Source organism: Propithecus coquereli, unplaced genomic scaffold (assembly GCF_000956105.1).
Source record: "Propithecus coquereli isolate 6110/MARCELLA unplaced genomic scaffold, Pcoq_1.0 Scaffold53, whole genome shotgun sequence".
NCBI classification, from domain to species: Eukaryota; Metazoa; Chordata; class Mammalia; order Primates; family Indriidae; genus Propithecus; species Propithecus coquereli.
Window position 1 is genome coordinate 1,526,262 of NW_012151174.1, and position 21,185 is coordinate 1,547,446.

The 21,185-nt window shown below is 47.7% G+C and overlaps 1 protein-coding gene across 3 annotated transcripts in view; it reads right to left on the reverse strand.

Moving 5' to 3' along the window:
* The window catches only part of SAMD4B (sterile alpha motif domain containing 4B), a 38,222-nt gene that overhangs the window by 14,489 nt on the left and 2,548 nt on the right, over positions 1 to 21,185 (reverse strand). For 2 of the 3 annotated variants that reach the window (XM_012657105.1, XM_012657104.1), the window contains exons 2-3: positions 10,950 to 11,349; positions 755 to 1,225 (exon numbers count right to left, since the gene is read on the reverse strand). In XM_012657105.1, coding sequence (XP_012512559.1) covers positions 755 to 1,225; positions 10,950 to 11,145 — 667 coding nt within the window. In that variant the 5' untranslated portion in view covers positions 11,146 to 11,349. The remainder of the gene's footprint in view (positions 1 to 754; positions 1,226 to 10,949; positions 11,350 to 21,185) is intronic. The other variant, XM_012657106.1, reaches the window with a different exon arrangement.

Sequence of the window (21,185 nt, forward strand, 5' to 3'; positions counted from 1 at the left end):
ACTTCACCTCTTTGAGTCCCAGTGTCCTCATCTGTTAAATAGAGCTAATGATAGGGTTGTGATGAGGATTAAATGAGATCTGAAAAGTGCTTATAAAAAAATACCTAGCATGGTCAATGCTCAAAAGTGTTACCTACTATTACTAATGCCTTGCAGTGTAAGTTATGTCTTATATGGATCGACAAACACACTTTTCAGAAACAAGGCTGTGAGCTGAGGCCAGATAAAAAAATTCAGAATGGCTGGGCTGGAAGGACCTCAGATGACGGTAATGATCCCTCCATTAGGTGGTCATAAGGATAATGCCCCTAGAGGCCAGTGAGGTATCGGAAATGCCCAAAGTGGGGCTGTGGAGTAGAACGGGGCAAATGTGCAGGTTTAAAGAGCATGGCCTATATTCAGCTCCATACTATTGTTGTCACTGGGAATAGAGGCCTTGAGTTGCTAGATTATTTTGACTTTTCAAGAGAAGCTGGAAATCTGATTTTCAGGGGAAAATTCCTGAATCCTTATAGCATCAAACTTATTTAAAAACACATATAAAAAAGCAAAACCAAAGCGTGGGCTTAGTAAGACATGTCTATAGGTCAGATGTGGCTCTGGGAAAGCCAGTTCGCAACCTTTGCATTGCCTCATAAAGCTTAGGCCCAGAGAGGTTATGTGACTTGCCTAATGCCACAGAGTGAGCGAGCTCTCACTGAGCCCAGTCTGACTATTTTCAAGTAGACGTGGCCTCCTAGGACACCCCCCTCACCTGTGTTTGCGTTGCTCCCAATACTGTTGATGGCTGGCGGCACTGAGCTGGATGGGTGGAAGGGCACATGTCCATTTTCCCGGGGTGGCTTGTCCTGCCAGCCTGGCCCTGCCTCCCCAGGGCCCAGCTCTGCAGAGCCCCCCCACTCATCTGAGCCCTGGCGTGAGTGGTAGGAGGGCTCTGGCCGGGTGCGGAAGCCGCTAGCCAGCCGCTCTTCCAGGTGGCTCAGCCAGAGGGCCAGCGCGTTACGGTCCTCCAGGGTGGTGGCCGGGTGGATGAGGGCATATGAGAGCAGCTGGCGGCTCTCCTCGATGAAGGCATTGCTCTCGATCGAGTAGGCCAGCACTTTCTGCAGTAGCCTCATGTACTCCGACTTGGCCTCCGTGTTGCCTGGCTGAAGCAGGGGTAGGTGAGAAAGCAGGAGGGACACCACCTTCTCTTTGGACTCCTGCTGCCACTGGCTGACAATGGCTAGAGGGGAAAAGAGACAATGTCAGGAGAGCCAGGGTGGGAGACTCCCATAAACCCAAGAGAGCTGTCTATGGACTATTCCTTCAGCTCCGCTCTCCTCTCCCTTCTTGGTTCATGACCCCCAAGTCCTTGTCCCTCATACAGGTGAGATCAAACACAATCACCCTGCTTCCCGAGTAACTTTTCCTGGTTCTGTCGCTCCTGTTCTCAAAAACGTGTGGCTTCCAATCAGTCAAACTTGCTATACTCTGGAATCTGAGCTCTTCCTGCTGCTCCCAGGCCTATTCTTTCTGCTGTATCTCCCCCCAGCCCCTAATCCCTTTATCTTCATGGTCTCTACACCCTTTTCTCTACCAAAACAGCCTCCTTCCTGATTGGGGAAGGCGGCAAAATATAGAAATACAGAAAACCTTGGGCTCTGGAATCAGAGGTCTGGACTCCCCAACTTACTAGCTGGACCCTGGTAAGTCACCTTGGACCTCAGCAAGCACTGACTTCTTTATCTTTAAATAATTCTGGAGATAATTACAGTACCCCATTCTCAGTGTTGGTTTGAGATTCAATGAGCTAATAAAGAATGGCAGGTGTTTTGGTACTTCGGACATACTTAACAAATGCCTGCTGTTGTTTTTTAACTGGTCTCTCTGCTTCTAGATTCTCTTCCTCCACTCCATCCCATACATTCAGATGGATTTATCTTCCTGAATCACATCAGGATATCACATTCCTGACCAGGAGTTTACAGTGGCAACCAGCACCAACAGACTAAAGTCCAAGAACTCCTAGCCCAATATCACTTCCGTTTCCAGGGTACTTCCCATCTCCTGTTCCTCCAGATAAAGACTCAGCTCAGGATGCCTCCATCTTCCCTGGGGTTCTCTCCACACTGTATTTATTCAAGCTTCCACACTCAGGCTGAGATTCAAGGCTTTATCCTGCAACACCTCTTTCCTGTTCTACAAATTCTATCTTTTATAAAAGACTGCCCGAACTTACTGCCCTCCTCCGGGAAGTCTCCCCACTGGATGTTCCATGCCATGGTAATCCTGACCTCTGCTTTCTACCCTTCCATCTAAGAGCCTGAGTCTGTCCTGTGGAGATAAACCAGGTTTTCCCTCGACCTAGAAGGGAGCTCCCTAAGAATACAGCCCCTAGCTGGCCACATAAAGGAGGCCTTGGGAAGAACTGCTACAGATCTGACTATCCCCTCCCTCAAAAACCTTGTTAGCACTTCTGTGCTGAGCTAAACAGAATGTGGAGGAAGGAGATGATGTTGACAGGGCAAAGGACAGGGACAAAGAACACCAATACTTGAGAAAAGAGACAACAATTAAGGGCCAAGGCCAACTGTGTTCTCACTCTTCAGCAACTGAGCTCATACCTACAGCCAAGGTGATGATTCACAAATACATCATGACAAGGAGTTCTGAGAAACGTGTTCATGTGAGGTCCTAGAAAGGGGTAAAGGCTCTAACCAGACAGGGCTAAGACCCCAGAGGGGCAGGTGATAAAAAAAGAACAGGCAGAGATATGGCATATGTCCCTGTCCACCATGTACTGGCCACATGACTCTGGGCAAATGTGATCAGTTCTCTGAGCTCTACTTTCTCTACCTGTAAAGTGAAGCTCAGAATCATTCCTACCTGGCATGGCTCTATGAATTCAGTAAGACCACAGCATAAAGTCCTTAGTAAATATTAGTTGCTTTTACTAGCATCATGGTTATTTTATCTTACTATGGCTTCTTCCTTTCAAATATACAGACAGATTGTAAAGGCACAAGCCACCCTCCCAGCCCAGGAAACAGAGAGGCTGGGAATAGGCACATATGAGGAAAGTCTCAGAAATCCAGGCATCTGAGGGTCTTTCAACCCAAGTTCCTTAGGCCTTAAGATTCAAAGACCACTGGTCTCCTCTGCCCACACTGCAGGCCAGCCACTTGCATAAAAGCTTGAGAAATGCCCCTTCTGTTCCCCTCCTTCTCTTAATCACCTGCTTGGAAATCTGTGGCCTGGGATTCACACACACTTCTAATTCTGCTTAAATTTGTAGCCCTAGGAAAATGAATCGCACGCAGCTCCCACTCCTGGTTATGCAAACTGCATTTTCTTGGCCTGGGGCTCTCTGCTCTAAGCTTCCTAGAGAACCCCTGTTAAAGTGCCCAGGAATTCACCCACTGAAAGACATCAATTCGTGCTATGGCCACAGCACTGGCCAAAATTAACCATAAAACCAACAGTAGTAGCAGTTGTAGTAGTACGACGTAGTAGTACGTAGTAGTACTACTACGACTGCTACTACTACTACTAACAACGATAGCAATAATGGATAGCACTTGTCAAGCATTTACTATGTGTCAGATGCCATGTTAAGTACAGGACTGTTTTTCACACCTTTCGCAACTCTGTTTTAGCATTCCCATTTTGCAGATTAGGAAACAGATTTGGGAAGGTGAAGTGACTTCCCCCAAGTGACAGAGCTTGTAAGTGACAGAACTGAGACCTGAATCCAAGTCTGTCTGACTCCAGAATTGGGAGGAACTTTGACCCACAAGCTTCTCTCTCTCCAATGCCAAGTCTCTCTTCTTCCCTGGCTTTCCAGATCCCCTTCAGGATCTGTCACTCAAAGCTAAGAAACCTCATCATCCCCTCGGTTTGCTCCCCATAACCATGTGCTCTCCCTCGGGCCATCTCCACATCGAAAGATCAGTCCAAGATGGAACAGGTCTTCCTGACGTTAGAGAATCTTTTCCCTTCCTGCCCTCTCCCATGCACCTGACACTGGACCAAATGGTAAGGAACCCTCTGGCAGCCCCTTTTGCTAACTTACCCCTGAGATTTTAGTTCTTGATGAGAAGGAAGAAGAAACATAGTGATTAATATTAGGGACAGAGAGTAAAGGAGTAAAGGACTTGCATTGCAGCTGTGTCATGCAGTCGCCTGGGCAATATGCTTCCTCCTCTGTAAAACAGGATCATAGGGCTGCTGAGAAGATCTAGGGAGATGGTGCACGTAAAGCACCTGACAGAGTCTGCCCACAGCACTCGGAATGCGGCTCGGTGATGGGTGTTTTTCTCCCTTCTCCAATAGAGTCAGTCTGCCCCTTCAGCCCTACCCCGACATTCTCAATTGCTGTTGTTTAGGCCTTGCAGGGTAGCCAGAGGCATCTGGGACAGAGAGAAGCCTTGTCTAGTCCCTCCCCCACCCCAGAGTACTGCCAGGACCCCAGGGCTAAGGAATACAGCTTCTCCTCTGGTACTGCCAGGGGACGTGACAGAACAGCCCCAAGGGTTGGGCTCAATGAAGGACCTTGTTCTACTGCTGAGAAAGGAGAGAGTGGTTTTGGACGAATGGAGGCTGGCCCTGGGGAACTGTGTGTTCATGTGTCCGTGCGGTGGTGGTGGTGGGGAGGGCAGGCCTCCCATGACTGGGAAGCATCAGTGAGTACTGGAACTGGTCCAAGGAATCTGTGCAGCCTCAGGCCCCTTGGGTGAGCCCAGCTGGGGCTGCAGATGATGGGTGGGGATGGAACTTCTAGTTTCCTGCCCAGATCCAAAAAGTCTGGCCCAGAGTTGAGGCACAGCAGGGGCCCAAGGAATACCTGCACAATTGAACCCAGATGGTCCCCTGGAAGGTGGTAGTGTCTATGTGTATATAATGTGCTTCCCTAGGATCCCCCAAGCTCAGGTCACCCTGTCTCAGGTCCTAGCAGAATATACTAAGTAAGAGCACAAACTCAATAGGCAAACTTGTCTGGGTTCAGGCTGGGTGCGGTGGCTCACGCCTGTAACCCTAGCACTCTGGGAGGCCAAGGCAGAGGATTGCTTGAGCTCAGGAGTTCAAGACCAGCCTGAGCAAGAGAGAGATGCTGTCTCTACTAAAAATAGAAAAAATTAGCCAGACATCGTGGCATGCACCTATAGTCCCAGCTACTTGGGAGGCTGAGACGGGAGGATCATGTGAGCCCAGTAGTTTCAGGTTGCTGTCAGCTAGGCTGACGCCACGGCACTCTAGCCCGGGCCACAGAGTGAGACTCTCTCAAAAACAACAACAACAACAACAACAACAACAAAACAAAACTTGTTTGGGTTCAAAATCCAGCTCTTCCTCCACAACCTAGGTCAATATAATTGTGGGCCAGTTCTTTAACCTCTCTGAACCTTGGTCTCCTCTTCTGTGCAAAGGGGGTTGTAGAAGCCCCTACCTTCCAGGGTTGCTGTAAAGAGTCAAGGAGGCAACCATGCAAAGCACCTAGCATGTGATGAGTGCTCAGCACATTTTAACCATTATTTTCCTTGCTCCTGGTTGAAGATCTAGAGCCCATGCTGTTTCAGGGCGAGGTGGAGGGCAGTTCATGGAGAAGAGCACATCTGGGCCTCCCCCTTAAGATTCCCGACAGGGGTGGGGAATTTCACACAGTTATTTACCAAAAGCAGACACATCTCTGGTTCTTCAGAGCTAGATACACAACAAGTAATGATGAAATTCTAAAGGTGGGTGGACAGGGGAGGGGACTGGGGAATGCCAGGATGCCAATGGCTGCTTCCTGCCAAGCTGCAAACCTGGACTCCACAGACATGGAGAAGACCAGGGAGACTATGTGTACAAGTGCCCTCTTTGGCTACAGTGGCAACTGGGACAGGGCTGGCCAGGTGACCAGAGCTAAATAGGTCATGACCCTGGGTCCTGGCAAATCATAGAAGCCAAATATATCTTTGAGACTGCCGTAAGGACAACCCCATTTTTATGTGCTGGGCTGGTGAAACAATCGTGGCAGCCTCAGGCACCAGAGGGGCTGGAGTTTGGCTCCAAATGTGCCCTTCTCTGCCTCACCCTAGCTCACACAGACGTGGGGGAGGGCCAGGGGGCCCACATTTTTGTTTGATGAACTTTCGGTACAGCTTGCAAGAGGAGGGTGGAGGCATCAAGGCTAAGCTCTGGTGACTCACTTGCTATGGCCCTCTCCTGACCTCAGTTTCCCCACCCAGGCTCAGTGAGCCAGAGAGGGAGGAGCTTAAAACCTGCTGGATACAGGGACTGACTCAGAGGACAGGAGGTGGGAAGAAAATGCAGGAAATGCATCCCAGGAAGCTACAGGACCAGGGAGAGAAGTGGAATTCAGCTCCCTTGGCCCTAGTCTCCTCCCTCCTGTCCATGGGAACACTCTAGTGGTCCAAGTCAGCACCAGGAAGGAAAGGGCCGGGATTACTGTTACAGCTCCAACAGGCAAAGAAGACAGCACCGGGAGAAGGAGCAAGAATCACAACAAGGGGAAGCCTTGGGCCTCTTCTTCCCTGCTCCAGAGACCCTCAAAGTACTGCTTTTCTGTTCCTAGGTGTTGCCTCAGGTTCTGCTTCCATGAAGTCGATGCAGGCTACGTGGGCTGCAGGACCTTCCTACGCCTTCCCAGCTGCTTGAGAGGAAAGGATAGCCCGGGCCAGTGCCCCCTTCCACAGCTATAAGCCTCCACCCCCTACTTCTAGTAGGTCACACGACAGTACCCTCACCACCTTCCTGGGCCCACCCAGAATCACCATCAGCATCAAGACATCTGGCTCTCCATTAGGTGTACACGAGAGTCAACTAGGGAGCTTTAAATCTCTGGGGTAGGACCTAGGCCTAACAATATTTTTACAAAGTCCCCAGGGGACTGTGACATGAAGCTAGGATTGGAGCCACTCACCTGGGTCAATTCCTCTCTGCTCCCTGCCCTACCTGAGGAGATAGGCAGGCGGGCAGCTCTGATCTAAACTCAAACCCAGGGTCTCCTTGGAGAACTAGAGGAAGTAGCCGGGTTGGTTGGGTAGGACATGGAGAGAAAATCCAGAAAAAAGCAGTGGATCTGTTTCACTGTTCAGTCCTCCTGGTTTGAAGGAATCTGAAAAGCTGAAGAAGGACTTCAGACTGGTAACAGGCAGCTCTTAACCGGGGACTGGTAGACCAAATCAACTCAAAATTTGGTCTGTGGGATAAATGTGCATCATTTTTTTTTTGAGACAGAGTCTCACTCTGTTGCCCTGGGGCGAGTGCCGTGGCGTCAGCCTAGCTCACAGCAACCTCAAACTCCTGGGCTCAAGCGATCCTACTGCCTCAGCCTCCCGAGTAGCTGGGACTACAGGCATGTGCCACCATGCCCGGCTAATTTTTTCTATATATATTTTTAGCTGTCCAATTAATTTCTTTCTATTTTTGGTAGAGACGGGGTCTCGCTCTTGCTCAGGCTGGTCTCGAACTCCTGAGCTCAGAACGATCCGCCCGCTTCGGCCTCCCAGAGTGCTAGGATTACAGGCGTGAGCCACTGCGCCTGGCCAAATGTGCATCATTTTTTGCAGGGGTGGGGAAGGGCAGATTTTCTGAGTAGTCATCCCATTTAATATTAAGAACTGTTGCTCTAAAAGAATGCGCTATACCCCCAAAACAGAAAGTAGTATGCTTGCCTGTGGCTCTGCCTTCTTTGGCATGTTATTTCAGAGGCCGAAGACATACCTGGAAAGTATCTAGAACAACCCCTTCACTGTCCACATGGGCATCCTCAGGCCTAACAGGGAGAGAGTTGACCCAGGTCACAAGAGGTGTTAGTGGCAGAGCTGGATCTGGAACTAAGCATCCTGATTCCTAGTCTCATGCGCCCCATGGCAAATGAATCATCCAGCAGGGCGTCATCTCTCACGCTGCCTGGTCATCAGAAGAACCTGGGTACTTGTTCCCAGGCCCACCCCCTCAGGATTTTCATTTAATGAGTCTGGGGTGGAGGGCAGAAGAGTCTGGATTTTAACAGTCACCCTTCCTCCCCTGTGATTCTGACGATGACACAAGTTTGAGAATCACAAGGGAATGGGAAGGCCATAATGAATAGAGGAGGAGAAATGGTCAGAGGAGGAACAGCTCCTCCCACGAGGCAGGTCCCCAGGCCCAGGAAGCAGGGCCTTCTTTCTTTTACAAATAAGACGGGTTGGGGATGGGGGTGGTTCTACTTGAGGGTGGGAGTGAGAGAGGAGACACCAGCTTCTTTAATCCTGGAGCCCTCAGGTCTACCAGGAAAGAGGCATTCAAGGCCCTACAGAATGTACCTCTATGATCTCTTCCCTTTCAAGTCACACTCTGGCAGGCTTCCTACTGACTCCTGAACACACCATGGCCCTCCCTCTCTTCCTCATTCTAAGTTTTCCTTAACTCTACGCCCATGTGAGTACCAGCCTGTTATATTCTCACCATCTGACATGGGGGCTGTGGATAAAGACCTTGGTTCATATATTCATTCATCATTCAATTCGTTCTGTGGTAGTTCTCGAGCCTGGCTAGGCCCTACCCCCAATATCCCAGTGCAAATCATCTGAGCTGTGCCTCAGGATTTTTTTTGTGCAAAGTGTAGCATGATTTTCAAGGGCAATGTGGTGAGAAGAAATATTTTAAATGCACATACCTCCAAACTAGCAGTACCACAGAATCCTAGAAATTTATCCTGGAGATGCTTAAAGGGTACTCATTACAGCACTGTTTGTGAGGGCCAGACCACACACACCACCTGGTAGAGCCTACTGGTCGAGAGCTCTAAAGTCAAATTTAAGCTCTACCTCTGACCAACTGTGGGACCCAGGGCAAGTCACTTAGTATCTCCAGACCTCAGTGTCCTCATCTGTAAAATGGAAGAATCATAGGACCTAACCTATAGGGTTGCTGTGAGAGTTAAATGAGCAATACAGGTAAAGCACTGCTACAGGTAGGGCTCTATAAATGCGACCTATTCTCGTTGTTATGCAGGCATTCGCCACAGTGAGGTATATACACGTGCTGAATATGGAACAATCTTCAAATTATACTGATAAATGAAAGAAACAAACTGGTTAATACGTGTGATGTTTGGCCATATGTATTAAAACAATTAAAACAATGACAAAGTTGGAAGGAGAATATGTATGCACTTATATATACATGGAATTTATCACATAAAAAATAAACAAGAAAACGGGAACATGGAGTCTGGAAGGGAGACCTCGTTTTTCACCCTTCTGTATGGTTTGATTTTCGCACAAGTTCTGAAAACCAAGGCAAAAACTAAAAATACTCAAGTAAATAGCAATAAGCACTACCGGGGACTCTGATATACAGCCAAGATTGGCACCCAGCAGTCATGCAACTGCCTGCTCAGGATGGGGTAATGGGGATGTGTGATAAAGCTGCATGAGACACTGACCCGACCCAAAGGAGCCCCCACTCTGGAGGCAGAGCCGTACCGCAAACAGAACGCCCAGCCCTGGTGACAGAGCAGTGGGGAGGGTGGCAGGGGTGAGAAACGGCTGAGCTCTGACCCTGCTGCAGCTGAGCTGGCTTCTTACTGCTCTTTGACTGCCAGACAGGGAATTAAGCTGGTGTGACTCCTGGCCTGAGTAACTTGTCTTTCCCCTCTGTCACTTGTACATAAAAACTCTGTAAAATAAAAGCAACTGTTGCTAAGGTAAGTAGGCCTGGGGAGATGAGGGAGGCCAGGCAGTTCTATGGTTCCCCAAATCTCAACCCTAGCAGCCCATGTTTGTTTCCTCACCTGTAAAATGGGGCTAATAATAGTACCTATCTCATGGGGTTGTTGTGAGGACTAAACGAGTTACTGACAATAAATACAACAATTGACAGTTCATGCTAGGCCACGTTCTAAGTGCTACACATGTGTTAACTCAATGAATCTTCGTAATTACCCTAGAAGGTAGATAATTATCATCTTGATCTTAAGATGAGGGAACCGAGGCACAGAGAGGTTAAATCCCTTGGTTACATGTCAAGTAACAGAACTGGAATTTAAACCTAGATAGGCTGACTGGAGAGCCGCCCAATAACACTGCTTTTCAAGCTAATATACAAGTAAAAACAGTACATTATTTGTTGTAAGGGCTCAATGTCAACTATTATTATGGAGAAAGTGGTGGGAAGAGTTAGGGTGACTAATTTGGACAAATTCTACAAGGGTCTTCCTCCCAGGTAGCTTTTGGGTACCCACTACTCTCCCTCTTGTCTGGTTTCCACCTCTCCCACCCATCACTAGAGTCAACAGCTCTCCACCTAACCCCAGAATGGCTTCAGCAGTGGTCATCTCATCCTTGAGATGATTCTCTCATTTGACTGTGTACAATTGGGGCCCTAGGAACAGGTTCTACAGAAGCCTGGCTCACCCATCCCAGTGCCAAGCTCAAGGGACACAAAGTGCCTCTCTACTGAGTGCTTAGGGAACTGATGTGAAGAACTATATCTAAATTCAAAACTCTCTTGAAGTTGCTTATGCCTTAAGTCCACCCTACCTTTGGGAGTGAAAAATAGTATAGGATTACTTGTGGGTTTTGGAAGAGTTCTAAAATTCCCTCCTAGCTCTGCTATCCTAGAGCTTGAGACATGACTTACTGCTTACCTTCACCCCCTTTCATTGGTACTGACTTTCCTCTGTTCCTTTCAGCCACCCACATAAGCCGCCCTACATGATCCTTCCTCTGTGGTGGATAGTTCGCAGTTTACAATGCCCTCTCCAAGGAGTCCCCCATTCTGTGCCTGAGGATATCCAGCAACACAGCCCCAGGAGACCCAAGATGATGACTTGGAAGGTCAGGGACTCCCCACCCAACAACGAGCCTAGAACCTACATTTCTTAGCACCACTGTCGGTTTACCCTCCTCAGCCACCTGACGTCTGTTCCGGTTTTCCCTCCTGCTGCGCTCCCATATGTAGGGGTGGAGACTTACCGGCACTGTTGGCCTCTGATTCCAGCAGGTGGATGTCATTGCAGTCTGCCAGTGAGTGCTCCAGGCAGAGCTGTAGGAAGCGGGCCTGGGTACGGGTGACCCGTTTCAGAAGTGACAGGAGGGCCACTGTTTGCTCACACTCATTCCAGCCCTTGAACCAGCCAGCGAGGATGCCCACCTGGTCTCGGAACATCATGGTGCCGGGCCTGGGGCCAGGGTGAGGGGGACGGCGGTGGCGAGGGCCAGCGCCGTCACATGGTCCCGGCTCTGGGCTTCTGTTACCTCTCCCCTGAAGGCCAGGGTTTGAAGATGTCCCCAGGTGTGGTGACGGATGGTGGGGGAAGGAGGAAGCCTGCTCACATTGGGGGAGGTCTTGGTCCAGCCACACCTCTCCAGTCTCCTGAAAAAGGAAGCAAAGGGGTCAGACAGAATGAAGGGGCTGAGGCTGGCCAGGTTATAGCTGAAGGGGCATGAAGGCCTCATTCCTTCCTCTTTCAGGGTACTTGTTCTGCTGAGCTCCTGAGAGAAAGACGAAGCCAACACCAGATACAAAATCAACCTTCGTCCCAGTCTCCAGATCCAGAGAAAAGGCTTAATTGGGATTCAGAGACCCATCCCAGAGACTAAGGAGAAGATGCTGCCCCTCATACCTGGCTGTCATAGTGCCAAAGGAAGTGGATTTCAAGCAGAGAGTAAGTTGGAAAGATTTTTCAGAAATGGGAAAAGATCTGAATTAATGGAGATCTGGTCCAAGGTGACATGACTAAGCAGACATGTGACACTGGGGACATCCTCAACCTTGCTGGTTTCTGGCCACCTCCTCTGAGTGTTGGATGGAGTCACTGCTCACCTGCTGAAAGGACCCCAAGGGCTCTTTAAATTTCTTCAAGCTAAGATCCACAATGCTAGGTGGGGGATGGATGGTGGGGTAGTGACCCTGGTGGAGATCTCATGTATGCAGAGAGCTATCTGATCAATAAGTGGCTGGGTACCTGTCAGCCCTTAGGCACAGGCATGGACAGAGGCCTTTTCAAAGATCAATGGGCTGAGGGGATCTTATCTCTCCAACCTAGCACCTCCACTCTGGAAAAGGCCCAGCTCTGATCCCTACGATTCCACCTATCTCTACTCTGAGGTGAGTCTCTCCCAGCCCTCTTCACTCCCCTGAAGGGTGCTCCAGACCTAAGCCCTCTGGTTAGAAAGTCTCCTTGGCTTCCAGAGACACCACCAGCCTGTCTCAGCTCCTGGGAGTCAAGAGGATGCCAAGAGAGGAAGAGGACAGATCAAAACTCAAAAACTCACAAGCAAGAAAGTATCCAAAGCTCCCTCTTAGGCAGGAATTACACAGGAGTTGTTTCAACTAGGCAAACAACAGGCCCATTTTTCAGGTGACTGGTTTCTAGACACCACTCTGAAGCCTTTTTCTAAGTGACTCGAGTTCCAGGTTTCCACTCAACATTTCCTCCGTCCGTCTCTCTTGCAACCAAGAGCCCTTGGCTCTATCCCCAAACCACATTTGGCTCCATCCCCTCCTGACTGCCAAAGGACTGAGGTGCCCTGGACTGAAAACTCCATACAAAGACCCATTGAACCCTATCAGTCTAGGTCTAAGGGAGCCACCCACATCTCCCTGATCTTCCGTGTGCCTGCTAAGGAGGGCTGCGGTGTGCACCACGCAATGGCTGACTTGCCTCACAGCTCCCCTGCGGGACCCCTCAACACAGCAAACTGGCCTGGGGGTCGATCCCTTTGGATATAAGAAACAGGGAAAGGTATGAGGGAAAACGAAACCTTGCTCCAAGATAAACAGGCCTCCTAGCAATCTTTTTAAACGGGAAATCAGATGTCACCTTCCTGGCTTAAAATCGTCTTAATAACTTCCCATTGCACTTAAATAAAATCTAAACTGAAACCAAACTTCTTATCTTGGCCTACAAGGCCCCCTAGGACTCCTGTGGCCTCTTTAACCTCATCTAGTACCAAATTCTTTCTTGTTCACTGGAATCCTCTTCCCCTCGAGGCTGGCTCCTACTTGTCATTCAGGTCTTGGCTCAATGTCACTTCCTGACCATCCAATGGAGTCTCTCCTCTGATTACTCAATAATATTAACACTATTTCATTTCTTTTATATAATTTGGCACCCTCAGATATTATCTATGTTGTTTCTCTCTTCCCACCAAAATGCAAGCTATTAATATATAGTCAGCCAGTGCCTAGAACACTGCCTGGCACAGACAAGGTACCTGAAATTTTTTAAAAATTAAATTCTTCTTTAAAAATTACAAAAATAGGGGGTGGCTCATGCCTGTAATCCCAGCATTTTGGGAGGCTGAGGCAGGAGGATCACTTGAGCCCAGGAGTTCAAGACTAGCCTGGGCAACATAGTGAGACCTCGTCCCTACAGACGTTTTTTAAAAAATTAGCTGGGCGTGGTGATGCACACCTGTAGTCCCAGCTACTTGGGAGGCTGAGGCAGGAGGATTGCTTGAGTCCAGGTGTTCAAGGCTGCAGTGAGCTCTGCACTCCAGCCTGGGTGACAGAGCGAGAACTTGTCTCAAAAAAAAAAAAAAAAAAAAAAAAATTTCAGGCAGGATTCTACTTCCTGGCTCAGTGAGAAAGAGTGCTGTGATTAATTATCAATATTTGCCCTGGATGCAGGGTGGATGAGTGGTAGCTCATGTGCCTGAAAAAAATCAGTATGTTTTCCCAGCTCCAGTATTTTGTGGCTTTCAGTCCCAAGGAGGCAGCAGCTGCCTCAACATAAGGAAGAATTTTAAAATAATGTATCTGTCCAAGAATGGAATTGGCTGCCATGCGAGGAGGTAATAAGCTCCCTGACTGCTGGAAGTGGTCAAGCGGAGGCTGGATGAACATCCCTCGGGAGTGGGAGGGATTCCTTCACTGGGTGGCAACTCATAAGACAGAAGGACATGTTACTATTTCAGAGGGAACATTTGTGACAGGAGGTTTGATATGCCAACAGCATTTACTGCAAAAAGATGACCAAAGTTGTGCACACTCTTTCCCATAAATTCTTTTACTGGGTTGCTACTTTTCCTAAGCAACAGCACTGTACCCCCCCCAAATAAGCTGGTGACTAAACATTAATCCAGCTTCTTCCTCCAAGCCAAATACCTGAAGCAACGCTTTGGGATAGAATGGAGTCTTAAACATGATGCTTACAAGGCCAGGCTTTGAACAAAGCAGGCCAGTAGGGACTATCGTGAGTTGGAAAGTCTACACCTCGTCTAAAGGGACAGTCATTATCCATCTCTAAACAACTGTTACCAAGTAGGAATTTTTTAAAAAAAAATTTTTTAAATTTCAGCATATTACATGAGTACGAATGTTTAGGTTACATGTATTGCCTTTGCCCCATGCCCCCAAGTCGGAGCTTCAAGCATGTCCATCCCCCAGACGGTGCGCACCGCACCCATTAGGTGTGTATATACCCATCCCCTCTAAGTAGGAATGTGGTCCCAGGATTGCTAGGTCTTAGAATTTTTTCTTTTAAAGAGGAGCTGGAAATCTAGATTTTTAAATAAAATCCCATTTTTAAATGTGGGAAACTAACTCACATTAAAATAGCAACAGTGAACTACTACTGCACAGAACAAACAAAACCTGTGGCTTGGGGTCCTTAGAACAGAGGGATACAGACTAGGAAAAGACCAGAAGTTCGCTAACCATCTCTCCCTTGGACCTCTCTGGTTTACACTTTCAAGCCACCCTACTGCTTATAGAACATCACTGATGGAGAGGATGTAGTGACGGAGGATGGTTCTGACAGTCTTCAGTAAACATTCCGGGCTTTAGGGAAACAGTCATCTTTAAGATTTCACTGTTAAAAAAAAAATCACCCTAAAGGAAGGGTTCCTGTGTGTTCTGGATGGGAGAAGGATGCTGTGTGTGTGGTCTCGAGGGTAACTGGACAGGAACGGATGGCCTTCTTCCATCAAAGGGCCACAGGTACCCAGCTGCCTTCTATCCCAGGTGCTTGGCTGCAGTGAGAGAGTAAGACCTGGACGAGGCACCGGCACTGACTGTTCCAAGGCAGCTCACTGCGGCAGCATCTGCTGTGATGGACGCTGGCGGATCTGCCTGCCAAATATCCATTCCCACCTTCTACTAGCAGCATCCTGGGTCACTCTTGAAGAATTACGGTCTTTTTTGGTTCTAGAAGTGGACATGGGGTAAGGCCTAGCCAAGGAAAGTCCTCCCTGGACTTTTGTTGGAACTATAAGGGAAGATACGTTCTTGGTTGGGGTTGCTCAGATCATACATGTGATACTACTAGTTGCAACCTCTTCTACCTCGTGGTGGAAACCTGCTTCAGAATGAAGCCAACACAGATTAAAGTCAAGAGATGGGGGGGGAGGAAGGAAGACCTGTTCACATTATTTGAAGACCTGGATCTACCTAGCCTGAAGCCTCCCACCAGTCCAAACTTTTCAGTTACATAGACCAATAAATTCCTTTGTGGCTCAGGCCAGTGTGAGTTGGGTTTCAGTTAAAACCGAAAAAGCCTTAATGGCTTCCAGATAAAACAAAATTCACCTCTACTCTGTTCTCTTTATCCTCATGTGACCAAAAATGACTCCCTACCTTTAAGGAAAGACACAAGAGGAGAACCCCTGCGGCAAAAGTCTCTCAAACAATCTAGCAATATTGCTGCTATATTTGAAGGGGACCAAGTAACCCTGGGAAGCACCTACCAAGGTGGGAGATGGAGCCAACAAAACAAAATCGATAAGAGGTTCCAGGGAAAACTGTCCTCTGGGCTTCTTCCCTGGCCCCAAACAGTGAGAAGGGGCTCGTAAACAGACGGTGCCTCTTGAGGCCAGCTCTCCTCTTTCAGAAGGAATACAGTGGAGTCAGTCAGATCTAGCAAATCCTGGCTCTCCTGCTGATACTTACTTGCTGTATTGGCCTTTGGCAAGTAACTCAGTTTCCTCCTCTCCAAAGATTGTTATAAGAATTAAATGAAACAATGTATATATAAAAATACCTAGCGCATATCTCTCTCTCTCTCTCTCTCTCTCTCTCTCTCATATGTCATGTGCCAGACCCTGTGCTAACAGCTTCCCATGGATAAGCTCATTTGATGCTTAAAACTCTATTTAAAAATATATATAGTATAAATATATTACATATATGATATATGAATATAATATTACCCTTATTTTACAGAGAGAGAAACTAAGCCACAGAGAAGGTACCTTAGAAGGTAAATCATTTGCCTAGACTGCACACACAACTAAACTGAGGTTTTCAAGGCCAGGCAGTCTGGCTTCAGAGTCCTTGCATGCTCTTAACAATGCTACGGCCTCTTGTAAGTTCCCTTCCACTGCCTAGAAAGTTGGGCCTAAGGGTACACCCTTTAATGCCAACATCTCCAGATAGACAAGGGAATCCTATCAGACCTTCTAGCCATTCCTAGCTCTTCTATACATCCACCCAGGCCTTTGAGGAACTCATACTTCATGAACAAGACACTAGGCTTGTTCATATAGGATAGTTGATTCACTGTCCTAACCTGAGAACAGGAGAATATCAGAAATCAAGGGAACCCAACTTCTCTCTTGTAAGAACTAATCATTATCTCCAGAAACTCTTGAAATACGTACACAAAATATGTATACATTGCCTCAGCAGAGAATGAGCCTCTTGTATGAATAGTCCTGGGGAAGGGAGGGAGGTGGGGAGAAGCCAGGCAGGGCCTCCTGGAAGATAAGCATAGCATGGGGAGCTCTGGGAAACCCCGGAATAGAGAAGAAGCTAGTGCTCTTCTTTCTACTAAATGTGTTGACCTCTCCCCTCTAAAAGTCTATTCTCTGCTCCCTTTCCTTTCTCTACATTTGTATTCTCTCACTTAGGAATGTAATCACCTTCTGTAAATTCAATTATCACCTCTTTGGTGACAACTCAGAATTTTTTTAATCATCTTTGACTCCTTCCCCTTCCCCAAGACCCAGTCATCAGGTCTTGACACTTCTTTTTTCTGATTTTACTTTTTGTTGTCTTTTAATTTTTGCCAGGTTCTAGGATGGAGAAGGAGATGTTTCTTTTTTCTTAATGTCAGCTAAACATTCCCTCCTTATCTTTCCCACAACCCAGTAGCTCTAGAACCAGACTGCCGGGTTGGAAACATAATCCTATCACTTACTACCTATGTAATTTGGGGCAAATGATTTCACCTTGCTGTGTTTGTTTTCTCATCTGTAAAACGGGTTTAATAACAGTACCTGTTCTTATAGAGTTGTGAGGCATAAATGACCTAGCTATTACCATCATGCTAGAGTCCCCTCTTTCTCTAGTCCCATCATCAAGCCCTGTTTTCTCTATACCCAAAATACATCCACTTTTCTCCATCTTTACCACTATATTCATGTCACCATCTTTTCTCATTTGGACAAATGGTTTGCTTCCTAATTCGCCTTCCTGCTTCCATTGTTGCCCCTTTGTTTTCCTTGAAGAAACCAAAGTGAACTTTCTGGGGGAAAAAAAAATCTGATCACATCGCTGTCTTGCTTTAAAAAAACCTTTCTAATAGCTTCCCAGTCCCCTTAAATGAAAATGTAAACCCCTTATCATGGCCCACAGCCCCAAGTGATCGGGCCTCTGTCGATCTTTCCGACCCCTTGCCCCGCTCCCTCATTTATGCTCTAGCCACACTGGTCTCCTTGCTGTTCCTTGAACACACCCCAAGGCTGCACCTGCTGACCCCTCTACCTGAAATGCCCTTCCCCAGATCATCACACGGCCTGATCCTTCTCATCAATAAGATATGGGCTCATCTGTGTTCCCATTTCCCCAGTAGGAAGGAGTCCCTGATATCACCATCAATAAGTGTTTCTTCAAAGGCCAAAGCTCTTCCAAAAACACCTAGACTGTAAGATCCACGAGGGAAGGGAAGGCTGTGGCTGTGTTATTTATTCACTGCTACATCTCCGGCTCCTAGCACAGCACCTGGCACATCGCAAGTCCTCAATAAATATCTGTGATAAATTTTCCCGCCTTACAGCAGTCCTTTTCCTGCATGCAACAATGCTTCCATTAGAATGTCGCATTCCTAGATCTTCCCACAACCGGTGCCTTCTCATCTTTACAGTTATCAGGGTCAACTGCCACCTCCCCAAAGAGGCCATTTCTGACCACCCTGTCTACAGTGGCCACTCCCATCCTCTCTTCTATTTTATTTCCTTCATAGCATGTACCACATTCTGATTTCTTTTACTTGTTGTTCGTATATCCTCCCTCCATCAGAATATATGCCCCACAAGTTTCAGGATCTTGACTATTTTATTCACTGCTATATTTCCAGTACCTAGAATAGTGCGCCTCCAAAAATTGTTTAATGAATGAGTGCAGGCTGGAAACATTGGACACTTCTGTAACTCCATAAACTGCTATTCTGTAACTTGCCCTCGACCAGATTCTATTCAACAAGTTTACACTACAACAAACAAAACTCCACTCACAGCAATTCTACTTAACTCTCTTCCAAAGTTCTGAGCTATGGAAACCCAAAGCTGAGGCGAGGGGACTAAACACCAGCACTCCTGGATTCTACTGCCCTGAGGCCACCACTAAGCCAGGGGGATCACCTCATTCCTGCCTCTCCCAGTGATACCCCAAAGGAAAGTCTGGTTGGGTCAGACTAACCATAAACTCTCTCTGGATCCAAATAATCACAGAGTGGAGAATGATTGGAGCTGGGGGACAGTGGGGAGAGAGACTATTTGGCTCAGCAATTGAGAGACTGAGTTCCAGGTTAAAGAACCCAAAACTTCTAAGAATCTTCTGTCATCATCTCACACATATTCAGCAAAGAAACTGTTTCCAAACTGGGACTGTCAGGAAACAGTTTTCTTTCCACTGAGGCTGCTAAGGAGGTAGGATTTAAACCTAGGGTTGTTGAGGGCCACCTCTGACACCACAAAGCAGGAGCTTGTTGAGGATCAAGCTAACTCAGCGGAGAAATGGGGAGAGATGACTGAGAATATTATGTGAACTCCTGGACGTAGCTAGGTCTGAAGCCACGCTAGCTCTGGACTTGTCAGTAACATGAGCCAATTAATCCCCTTTTTTTTTTGATTAAAACACTTTGAGCTAAGGTTCTGTCGCTTATGTTCAGTTTGGTTTTTTTTGAGGCAGTGTCTCGGCTCTGTTGCCTAGGCAGTGGCATCACGATAGCTCACTACAGCCTCAAACTCCTGGCCTCAAGTGATCCTCTTGCCTCAGCCTCCTGAGTAGCTGAGGCTACAGGTGCGTACCACCATGCCTGGCTAATTTTTTAAAAATTTTTTGTAGAGGCGGGCCTCACTATGTTGCCCAGGCTGGGCTCAAGTAATCCTCCCACCTCGGCCTCCCAAAGTGCTGGGACTACTGGCGTGAACCACCACGCCCGGCCACTTATATTTTTAGAGTCCTGATATGAGCTATTTTTTGCTAACGATGAGCACTTATGCGAAAGGCATTGTGCTAAGTACTTCACATGTATTAACTTCTTTAATCCTCGTAACAATTCTATGAAACAGGATACCATTATTACCTTCATTTTTTTAGCTATGGACACTAAAGACCAGAGAAGTTAAGTAAATTGTCCAGGTCACAAAACTATTAAGTGACAAAATGGGATGCAAATTCCGTCCAGCCCCAGAGTGTGAATATCTAACCACCACACTATAACGCCCCATTGCAGCCAACCCTATCCAAACAGAAAATCCAACTCTCTGACCCAAGGCACTATCATCTTGGAACAGACAGGGCCCATAGACACTCTATTTGTCCTAGCTGTCCTCGATTTCATCATATGCAAAACAAGGATAATTGCAGCTTACCTAACTCATAGGGTTCCCATGAATACAGGTAGAGAACTTAAGCAGTGCCTGGCAGTTAGTAAGCATTCAATAAACAGTAGTCATTACATGAATATTATTACTCTGTGGGTCACTGAAGTGCCCCTGGCAAATACAATGCAAACGGAGGAGATCTGTCTTCTTTCATCTCTATCCTTTGGGCGAAGCATGGGCGACAGATGAGGAGGCTTTCTTGTCTTTCACCCATTGCTTAAGCTGTTTCCTCTGCCTGGGTGGCATCTCATCATTGTCCCAACTCCTGTGGAACACTACCCAACCCAAATACCACCTTTTCTGTCAAATCTTTCCAAATAAAAGGCTCCCTCTCACCACTGAATTTTTGTAGCATATAATCTGTCTTTCATGTTCTGCCCTGTGTACTTGCCAAGCCTTCTACTGGACTGTGAGCTTCCTGAAGGCAGGCCCCAGTGTTTAATCTGGAGTTCCTGTGTCTTCTTCTGGGCCCTGGAGAGAAATAGAATCCCTTGAAGAAAACGGACAGCCCTGCGGAGGCCCCAGACTTAGAGGCTGAGGCAGGCTGAGAGGCTAACCAGGATAGAATGAGGCAGGTCACCAGGAACAGGACTTGGGGTGGCAGCTCAGAATCAGGAGATAGCACAAAGAAAAGGGGTATAGTTAGGAGCAGCTGGGGGGCTGCATAAAGAAGAAAGGAGGTGAGCGGAGAGGAGGGGGTGGGGAAGGTGTGCTAAACCCAATGGGGAGCGAGATCTGAGGAACTTGGAGACTTCTGGTCTGAAGCAGAAGAGCGAGCTGTTTATTCGCCAACGATTCCCAATAATTTACAGAGGAGAGATCCCACCCTGCGGGCTTCAGAGAGGAACAAGACGCATCCCTGTATTTTCGGAGCTCCCAGTCCAGTGAAGGTGAGTGGGTGAGCACACAGAACACTACAAGGGAGAAGATGAGTGGTGCTCTGAGAAGTACAAAGCAGGGCTCCCGGCAGTAAGACACGGGATGAAAAGACCTGAGGGTGCTTCAAGGGGAGGGCGCCTATGTGGAGAGAAATGGAGGTGGATGTGTGTGTTCAAAGAGGTAGCAATTTAAAGCAGAAGCGCGAAGGACTGGGGGGCGGGCTGGAGGGACAGCCAGAAGGAGAAAGCACTGAGGAAGATGTGAAAGGGAACCATCCAAAGGTAGAATGTGAAGTAACTGCTCAGAGGGTGGGGGGTCATCTGTGTGGAGAAGCCAAGCTCCTTTCAAGGAGGGTAACAGGACGAGCACTTTGAAAAGAGGGCTCTCAGGAAAATGGAGGTGAGCAGTAGGGCACCAAGGTGTACCCTGAGGCATCTTTCAGGGGGCTTTTTGCGGGGAAAAGGAAATCGCCCTAGAAGGCGGTGGTTCTCAAACTTGAGC